This window comes from Aethalodelphis obliquidens, unplaced genomic scaffold (assembly GCF_003676395.1).
Source record: "Aethalodelphis obliquidens isolate GAN/ISIS:26980383/991018 unplaced genomic scaffold, ASM367639v1 scaffold69, whole genome shotgun sequence".
Lineage (NCBI taxonomy): Eukaryota > Metazoa > Chordata > Mammalia > Artiodactyla > Delphinidae > Aethalodelphis > Aethalodelphis obliquidens.
In genome coordinates this window covers 2,869,461-2,878,199 of record NW_020838013.1, presented here as the reverse complement: position 1 = coordinate 2,878,199, position 8,739 = coordinate 2,869,461, and the positions used below count along the sequence as shown (strand labels likewise).

General features: G+C 51.6%; 1 protein-coding gene across 1 annotated transcript; it reads right to left on the bottom strand.

The window, feature by feature from the left end:
* Window positions 1-1,129: 1,129 nt before the first annotated feature.
* Window positions 1,130-5,014, bottom strand: SPDYC (speedy/RINGO cell cycle regulator family member C). The gene is made up of 6 exons (XM_027090388.1): window positions 4,101-5,014; window positions 3,793-3,851; window positions 3,445-3,530; window positions 3,169-3,340; window positions 2,743-3,085; window positions 1,130-2,564 (listed from the first exon to the last, which is right to left on the bottom strand). The coding sequence occupies exons 1-6, from the start codon at window positions 4,240-4,242 to the stop codon at window positions 2,530-2,532; spliced, it is 837 nt and encodes a 278-aa protein (XP_026946189.1). The 5' UTR covers window positions 4,243-5,014; the 3' UTR covers window positions 1,130-2,529.
* Between the last annotated feature and the right edge of the window lie 3,725 nt (window positions 5,015-8,739).

The window sequence follows — 8,739 nt, the reverse complement described above, 5'->3', positions numbered from 1 at the left end:
TAAACCTTCACCAAGACACCATTTTCTACTTAGCAGTTTGGCAAACATAAAACAATCTGGTACCTCACTGATTGGTGAGTGTTCTGGAAAACAGCCTTCACATGCTCTGCTAGAGGTTGGGGGGGAAGGGCAGTACAGGCATAGCCCCAACAGAGGGACATTTGGCAAAGTCCTTCAATTTTGACTTGACCTTTGGCTGAACAATTCTTCTAGGAATTCACTCTACAGATACCTTTTCACATTTGAATAATGCTGTTCTTACAAAGTCTTAGTGACTCTCTATAGCACTGTCTGGAATAGCAGAAGTGTGGAAACAAATGCCAATCAATAGGAAAAAAGATACATTATAGTACATCCACACAGAGGAATACTACACAGCTGTCGAAAGGAATGTGCAGACAAGGAACCATCTTTAAAATACGTTGGTAAGTACACAGTAGAATGTATGGAATTCTCCCACTGGAGTGTTTTAAAAATGGGGGTGGGACATATATGCATATTTGGTGTGGTATCTTTTTTCTGACACCACGTCTCACACCAAATAGCTTTTTTCCCCGGATACCAAATACATGCGATGGGTCCACACCAACTCTCCAACGCCATCTAGGTGCCTACAATTCAATTCGGACACCAGTTGCCAGAGTTAGCGCAGACCCTGTGGGTTAAGGGCTCAGTTCCACAAGATGCCGGCCACAGATGGAGTGCCCAGGCGACCCACGCTCCTGTGTGGCCGACTACAAATTTGGGGATCCCACAACACCCCTCCTCAGGCCTGATAATTCAGTAGAACGCTCTCAGCACTTAGGAAGGTGCTTTACCTACTGTTAACAGTTTCTTATAAAGGATACTCAGGAGCAACCAAATAGAAGAGATTCATAAGGCAAGATGTGGGGGGGGGGGGCAGGCGGAGCCACCCTCCCCCCAAACTCCAAATCTCCAGTGCCCTCCCCCTCCTGGAGGAAGTAGGGAAGCTGAAAGTTCCCACCCTCTAGATCAGTTTTCCCCCATCCTGAGTCACCTCATTAGCATAAACTCAGGTATGATCCAAAGGAGCTCATTATGAATAACAAAAGACACTCCTGTAACTCTGGAAATTCCAAGGGTTTTAGGAGCTCTGTGCCAGGAACCAAGGACAAAGACCAAATATGTATATTTTTATTATACCACATTTGGTTATATACATTCAGATTCTTTCTCTGGCAGGACATGAATTATTACTTTCATTGCTTCCCGGAAGGGGAACCAGATGGCTGGGAGTCAGGGGCAGAAGGTGACACTTGGTGCAAAATTCAAAACATACATGTGAATATATTACCTATTTGAAAAACTCTTACAAATACTTTACAGTCCTCGTCATGGCTTCTAACAGTCGCAGTCTCCAGGCTTTACCTCCTTACTTCTTGGGAGCCACTCATAGAGAGGCAGGGGAATCACGTCCAGATTCCTCTGCCACCTGACCCTTTAGACTTCTCTGTCTTGTGTTCCGGCCGCTCCCCAAACGTACGTTCCCCTCTAGCCTTTCTCTGGGCAGCAGTTCCCTCTACTAGTAACACCCACATTTGAGCTCTACTCTTGAAACCTAGTTCTAAACCCTTCTAGGATTAACTCATTCAAATCTCAACCGACACCCTTTTTAGTGTAATACCCATTTTACAGATGAGGCAGTAGAGGAGATTAAATAACAGGCTAAAGTCACACATAAACCTGGACTTTGAACTTAAGCTGTCTGGCACCAGAGACCAAGTCTTAATCACTACTCTGGACTGTCTTTCCAAGAACACTGTTCCTCACCACCAGCACCCCAACACCACCACCCGAGCACGGGCAAACCTGACATTGTTCAAGGCCCCGTTGAAATGCCAGCTCCTCGGGTGAGTCTTCCCTGCTCCCCAATTAACAAACTTACTTTGGGGAAGGGAGAGGGGGTCTTGTATTATAATAATTACATTATATTCAATTGCCGCCCAGAGCAAGGACCAAGGCTCATTCCTAAATAGACCTGACCCTGCAGGCATTTCTAGACTGACAATGGAGCCGTTTTCCTTCTGAGCATTTTTTTGTCCAGGAGGTTCCAGACCCTCTTCTAAGGACTGCAGATACCTCATCTCATTTAGTCCCATCTGCACTGTGTGGATCTCACCATCCACATGGATGTTAAAAAGGGGAAACAGGCTCAGGATGACTGGTCACGAATGGGAGGAGAGGAGCTATTACAGGACCTGTGCTCATGGGTCTCCAACCACTGGTACCTAAACGTGGCAGATGCCCCTCTCCCGGTAGCTCCCTCCCTGCCCCCACCCTGGGTCAGGGACCCAGACTAGGGCCTAAGCACAGTTGGTGTCCTGTGGACATGAATTTATTTGAGGAGTCAGGTCAGAGTGCGTACAAGTTGCAGGTTGGGAGGAAGGGGCAGGGGGCATGGGCAGCCCTGCTAGCCTGAGGCCAAGTAGACAGGAGGCCGGAGGGGCCCCAGCCAGTAGAGCACTGGGTCAGCAGGGAGCAGACGGGCTGTTCTTCACCCTGCGAGTGTCAGCGCCGAGGGCACGGCAGCAGCTTTGAGAAGACTGCGGGAGGAAGGATGGAGAGAGGCTCAGAGGAAGCTCGCCAAGCCCAGGCGGCTGGGAGGTGGCAGGGCTGGACACATGCCCAGGTGTGCTGGACCCCAGGCCCCTCCTTCCCATTCTGCTGGCCCCGCACCTGCCCCCCAGCCCCTCTCAGCTCCCCCTACTGTACCCTACTCACTGTGGAGGGTGTAGGTGCCTGGCTCCAGTTGCAGCTCGGTGGGCAGGACAATGAGGAAGGCCCCACTCCAGGAGTCTCCAGCCACTGAGAGACAAGCTTGGGAGGGAGGGCGGTGCCGCTCAGGGTTTTGGGAAGGGCACTTGGATATGACAGGCAAGGGGCAGGGCTGGTGGCAGCGGTGGCTGTGGCAAGGGGGCAAGCCACACAGGGGACAGTGGGGTGGCGAGAGGCCGGGGCCCCGGGGGAGGGGGATCTGGGCCTTTGGGTAGCTCCTCTGAGCCCTGCCGTGGTGGGGATGCCTCTCCCGAGTCCAGGCCCAGTGGGTCGGCTCCTTGGCCATGACCTGGCATGAGAAGAGTGGATGGTAAATGGGAGGTGGGAGGTCCAGCCTCTTTTCCCCACCCCAGGGTGCTGGCGGGACCTCACCTCCTCGCAGCTCTGGCGTCTCACCACGGCCCTGAAGCCCATCCGTGCCCACAGCTTGTCCCTCTGACACAGGAAGTCTGACACTCGATGATGCCAATCTTGGCCCAGGGCCCACAGAAAAATCACGCTTTTGGGGTCCTCCAGGTCTTCCTCCATGTCATTTGCAAGGTACCTGGCCACAGAGGCAGGGGGCAGGGAACAGAGGCTGTAAGCATCTGCCCTGCCCCACCCTGCCACTCCGAGTCAGGGTCCCCATCACGCGCCCAGGCCACTCACAGTGCCAGGAACAGATTGCTGTGGGTGTACTCGCTGAGCTGCAGGTTGGCGCGCCGGAAGTAGACCAGCACCATGGCCAGGAGATACTGCAGACACAGAAATGGGGAGAGTTAGAGTGAGGCACTGGGTGGGGAGGGGCTGCGCCAGCCCCTTCTGCACCCAAGGAAGTTCTGGTGGGGCTAAAAACTCTGGGGTAAAATGGTGGGGAGGGGCCTGCAAAGAGAAGGGTTAGAAGGGAGGCGCTCCCTCCACCAGACCAGAGGACCCAACGAATTAGCAGCACCGGAGCCCCACTAATTCAATCTTCCCCAAGCGAGGCTGGCCTCTGCCCCCACTGTGCCCTCTCACCTTATCTGAAATCTGGAAACAGGGATCTTTGGAGAGGAAATCCTGGAGGAAACTGTGCTCTGGGGGTAGAGAGGAGAAACGGTGGACTGGGGTTACCACCCCAACACACACAAGGTAAGAGGGGCAGTAGCCGTTCCAAAGCCCAAGCCTCCCCTGAACCCACTTTCTGACATGACACTCCCCACCTGCCAAACTGGGGCCACCTGAGGAGAGCAGGGACAGAGGCTGCAAGCTGAGATCCCACCTCCCACACCTGTTCACGCTTGGTCCCCACGGCCCCTGCCGTGCCAGCCCCCAAGTGGACTCACCCAGAAGGCTGAGGAAGGCCTGGAGCTCCTCATGCCGGCGGAAATGGAAAGACTCACCCCCCTCCCCTTGACGGCTCCAGCCCCTCAGCTTCACCTGGGTGCCAACCGCAGGGATTGTGGCAGGATCTTGGGCATCACTCATCTCTTGGGGGGTGGGGGTGGGTGAGGGGGGGTGGGACGGGGTGACCTGTAAAGGAAGCAGCCCCAGGACTTAACACTTACCCCACTGCCCCCCAGAAGTCAAGGGGATCAGCGTGCTGGCCTGACAGATGACCTCCAGGAAGTAGAGGCATGGGAAATGGAGAAATGGGGGCTCAGAACAGAAGGAAACTGAGATGTGGCGCAGCGGGTGGGGGGAGGGGGCGGGGATGGGGGCAGAAAAGCAGCAGAGCTCCTGGAGGCTACAGCACCCTCCCCCCTCCTCCTGGCACCCCAGACCTGGCCAGAGAGGAAGAACAGCAGCAACAAACACCTCTGAGGGCTTCCTAAGTGCCTGGAGCTGTGTTAAATACTTTAAGGACATTATCTTATTTCATCCTGGTAAGTAGACCCATTTTGCAAACACGGAAACTGAAGCATGGAGGTCTCACGGCCACTTCAAGGTGGAGCCTGTCTGACCCCAAAGCCAGAGTTTAACGGCTCCTCTTGTCTCCCACCTCACAACAACCCCCTCACCCTTCACCAAAGCGGCAGCCCTGAAAGAACCAGCAACCCTTTACCGCCCAGAAGGAAAACTGAGGCCCAGAGAGAGGAAGGTTATTGGACAAATACTGGGGTTTAGGGCAAGTTGAGGTGGGGCCACATCAAACATTTTTAGCTACGAAGAGAGAGACTCCAACTATGGGGCTTAGGGGAGGGACCCCTCCACCACCCCTCGGTCAACCTAGGGGCCTCCATCTTGCTTCCCACAAGCAGCCCAGCCTCTTCCCTCCAGAAGCATTACCTGAGCTCAGGAGTTAACCTACAGCGTAACTCCAAGCCCAGCCAGCGCATTTATATAGCCCCAGGGCTGCCCCGCCCCCGCAGCCCTCCACCAATCAGGCCCCTTCCTGGGAAAGGGTGGGGCTTCTCGCCATCACCACCCACCTCTACTTGGAGAAAATCCAGTCAGTTTCCACCACTCGTCTCCCAGCTGCGTCTCCCCAAGATAAAAGCTCCTCCAAAGTCTCATCACCTACAAGAGGGTTGATCTCATCACCTACAAGAGGGGTGAAGGCAGGCTAGCTGGACGCCACAGCCTGAAAGGCAGCAGGAGCCCCTCTCGGCTCTTTACAGATGCAGAGCCAAGGCGCGGGGCGGGAATGCTACCGACCTGGGCTGAGGCGAGCGGCTGATGAGTAAGATGTGATTCAGGGATTGGGCCTTGCTGGGGAAGGGTCGCTGGATGTGTCTGTGTTTGTTTCAGATCCAGGAATCCCCAAACCTGGGAGCCAGAGAGGAGATGGTCTTGGCGTGAGAGTTCCCAGGGGCCACATCCTCCTCCCAAGGTCTTTTAGGGGTATGGGGAGCCCGGCCAGCAGCTCCAAGGTGGGGGAGGAAGGCTTTGCCCAGGACCACCTAGCTCATCCTCTCCACACCGCCACCCCCCGCCCCCGCCACACACACAGCAGACCTTAAGCCTTTCCATCTTCACTGGCTCAGTTATGCTTTACAGCCAGTTGTATTGCACAGTCAGAACCTGCATTACTTTCCACATGGGACAGGTGACATTTTTTCCCTATTTTTTTTTTTACTGGGATAAAATACACATTACATAAATTTAACAATATTTACTGCCTTAACTTTTTAAGAATAAATTTATTTATTTATTTTTGGCTGTGTTGGGTCTTTGTTGCTGTGCACGGGCTTTCTCTAGTTGCCGAGAACGGGGGCTACTCATTAAGGTGGCTTCTCTTGTCGCAGAGCACGGGCTCCACGAGCACGGACTCAGTACTTGTGGCGCTCAGGCTTAGTTGCTCCGCGGCATGTGGAATCTTCCCAGACCAGGGTTCAAACCCGTATCCCCGGCATTGGAAGGCAGATTCTTAACAACTGTGCCACCAGGGAAGTCCCTGCCTTAACATTTTTAAGTTCACACTTTTAAGTACTCAATAAATGCCACCCCATTTCAAAACCTTCAACTGAGGACTTGGGGGCTAAGAAGGAAGGAGAATATATAAAACTCAAAGTCATCAGACAGGATGGCAGTGAGATTCACTTCAAAGTGAAAATGACAACACATCTCCAGAAACTCAAAGAATCATAATGTCAAGGACAGGGAGTTCCCATGAATTCACTCAGGTTTCTCTTCAAAGGTCAGAGAATTGCTGATAATCACACTCCAAAAGAACTGGGAATGGAGAGAGCAGATGTGATTGGAGTTTATCGGGAACAAACGGGTGCATTCAACGGTTTTGATATTCTTATTTTTTGTTCTTTTCCCTTAATCCTTTTTTATTTTTTTTATTTTTTTACATCTTTATTGGAGTATAATTGCTTTACAATTGTGTGTTAGTTTCTGCTTTATAACAAAGTGAATCAGTTATACATATACATATAATCCTTTTTTATTTTTAAAAATAGTTCCTTGTAACGTGGTGTTCAAACCAGAATTGAAAACTGGCACCCCATCTCTTTAAAACATCTGGTAATTTGAATTCTAGTGCCCACCAGGGAAGTCCCTCATCCTTTCATTTTCTTAACATTGTTTTCACAGAGCAAGTCTTTCATCTTGATGATGTGCAATTATCAATTTTTTTTTTTTTTGGTATGGATTGTGGGAGGGGTTTCAAAGGCAGGATTCTCCCATCCCCCAAGACCTCAAGAAGCCCCAGAGAGTAGACAAAACCCAAGAGAAGAGGCAGCCAAAGGCAGGCCACTGTAGAAGAAGGAGCCAGAGGCCTGGGGCTTCCAAGCTGCCCTGGTCAGATGTGTAGGAGGCCACGCTAGGGCAGAGAGGCCTGTGGGTGGGGAGGTGGGCAGGGCATGGGAGTTGTAGATGAGGGGGATGAGCCCTGAGTGGGTGTGGCCAGAGGACTGCCATAGATCACAGATCCAGGAGGCAGAGGGCAGCCACCCTTTCAAGCCTGGTTCTGGCGCCCCTTGCCTCTGCACACCCTCCCTGATTTGCTCCCTGAATTGCCTCGTCTATTCCACTGGCATTGAATCCCTCCAGGGGTTCCAAAGTTTCTCGCAGCCCTAATGCTCCTCCAAGTCCACACCTGTACCTCCAGGTGCCTCTTGGACATCTCCACTTGTTTTCTCCAGGTACCTCATTATCTGTCCCCACGCACCTGTTCCTTCCTCAGTTTCCCCATCTACTTACCAATAGTTGATCAAAAAATTTAAAACAAACAAACAAACCTGAGAGTCATTGTCTTTAAGTAAACTTTTTATTACAGCACAGCAGCCAGACAGTAAAGTGCACAGATCAGAAATAACTAACTGGGGACTTCCCTGGTGGTCCAGTGGTAAAGAATCTGCCTTACAATGCAGGGGACACAAGTTCAATCCCTGGTCAGGGAACTAAGATCCCACATGCTGAGGGGCAACTAAGCCCGAGCGCCACAACTACTGAGCTCGCACGCCTCAACTAGAGAACCTGTGTGCTGCAAACTACAGAGCCCACGTGCTCTGGAACCTGCGCGCCACAACTATAGAGCCCAGGCGCCCTGGAGCCTGCGCGGGCCACAACAAGAGAGAAACCTGCACGCTGCAACGAAGAGCCCGCACACCGCAAGTAAGACTCAATGCAGCCAAAAATAAAATAAAATTAAATAAATAAATAATAAATAAATCTTAAAAAAAAAAAAAAAACTAACTAACTGGCTTGGGAATTCCCTGGTGGTCCAGTGATTAAGACTCTGTGCTTTCACTGCCGAGGGCCCAGGTTCGATCCTTGGTCGGGGAACTAAGATCCCACAAACTGCATGGCACGGCCAAAAGAAAGAAAGAACTGGCTTGATGAATTTTCAGAACACTCCCGTGGAGCCAGCACCAGATGAAGAAACAGCACATCACAGCAGCCCCTCATGCCCCCTCCTAGGCTCCAGTCCTCCCCACACCGCCAAGGTTAATCACCATTCTGGCCTCTATCATCATAGTTAGTTTTGCCTGTTTTTTTTTTGTTTGTTTCTTTTGGCTGTGTTAGGTCTTTGTTGCTGCATGCGGGCTTTCTCTAGTTGAGGAGAGCGTGGGCTACTCTTAGTTGCAGTGTGCGGGCTTCTCATTGCGGTGGCTTCCCTTGTTGTGGAGCACGGGCTTTAGGCGCACAGGTTTCAGTTTTGCAGCACGTGGCCTCAGTAATTGTGGCTCACGGGCTCAGTAGTTGTGGCTCGCGGGCTCAGTAGTTGTAGCTCGCGGGCTTAGTTGCTCTGCGGCATGTGGGATCTTCCCGGACCAGGGCTCGAACCCGTGTCCCCTGCATTGGCAGGTGGAGTCTTAACCACTGCACCACCAGGGAAGCCCTCAATTTCTTTTTAAAAAAGGAGACTCTTGTTAAACAACATTTTCTCTAATTCCTCTAACAAAAAAAAACTTGTTTTTGAAAGCCACTGAGATTTTGGAGTTGGGTATTATTGTATTGGATTTCTATTTGCTGCTGTAACAAATTACCACAAACTCAGTGGCTTAAAATAATACAAATCTATTATCTTATAGT

Excerpts from the sequence above, each read along its gene's own strand:
- SPDYC (XM_027090388.1), bottom strand. The coding sequence starts at position 4,242 with ATGAGTGATGCCCAAGATCCTGCCACAATCCCTGCGGTTGGCACCCAG. Across the intron at positions 3,341-3,444 it reads AGCAATCTGTTCCTGGCACT|GTACCTTGCAAATGACATGG; the intron begins GTGAGTGGCCTG and ends CTCTGTGGCCAG. Across the intron at positions 2,565-2,742 it reads AGGCACCTACACCCTCCACA|TCTTCTCAAAGCTGCTGCCG; the intron begins GTGAGTAGGGTA and ends TTCCTCCCGCAG.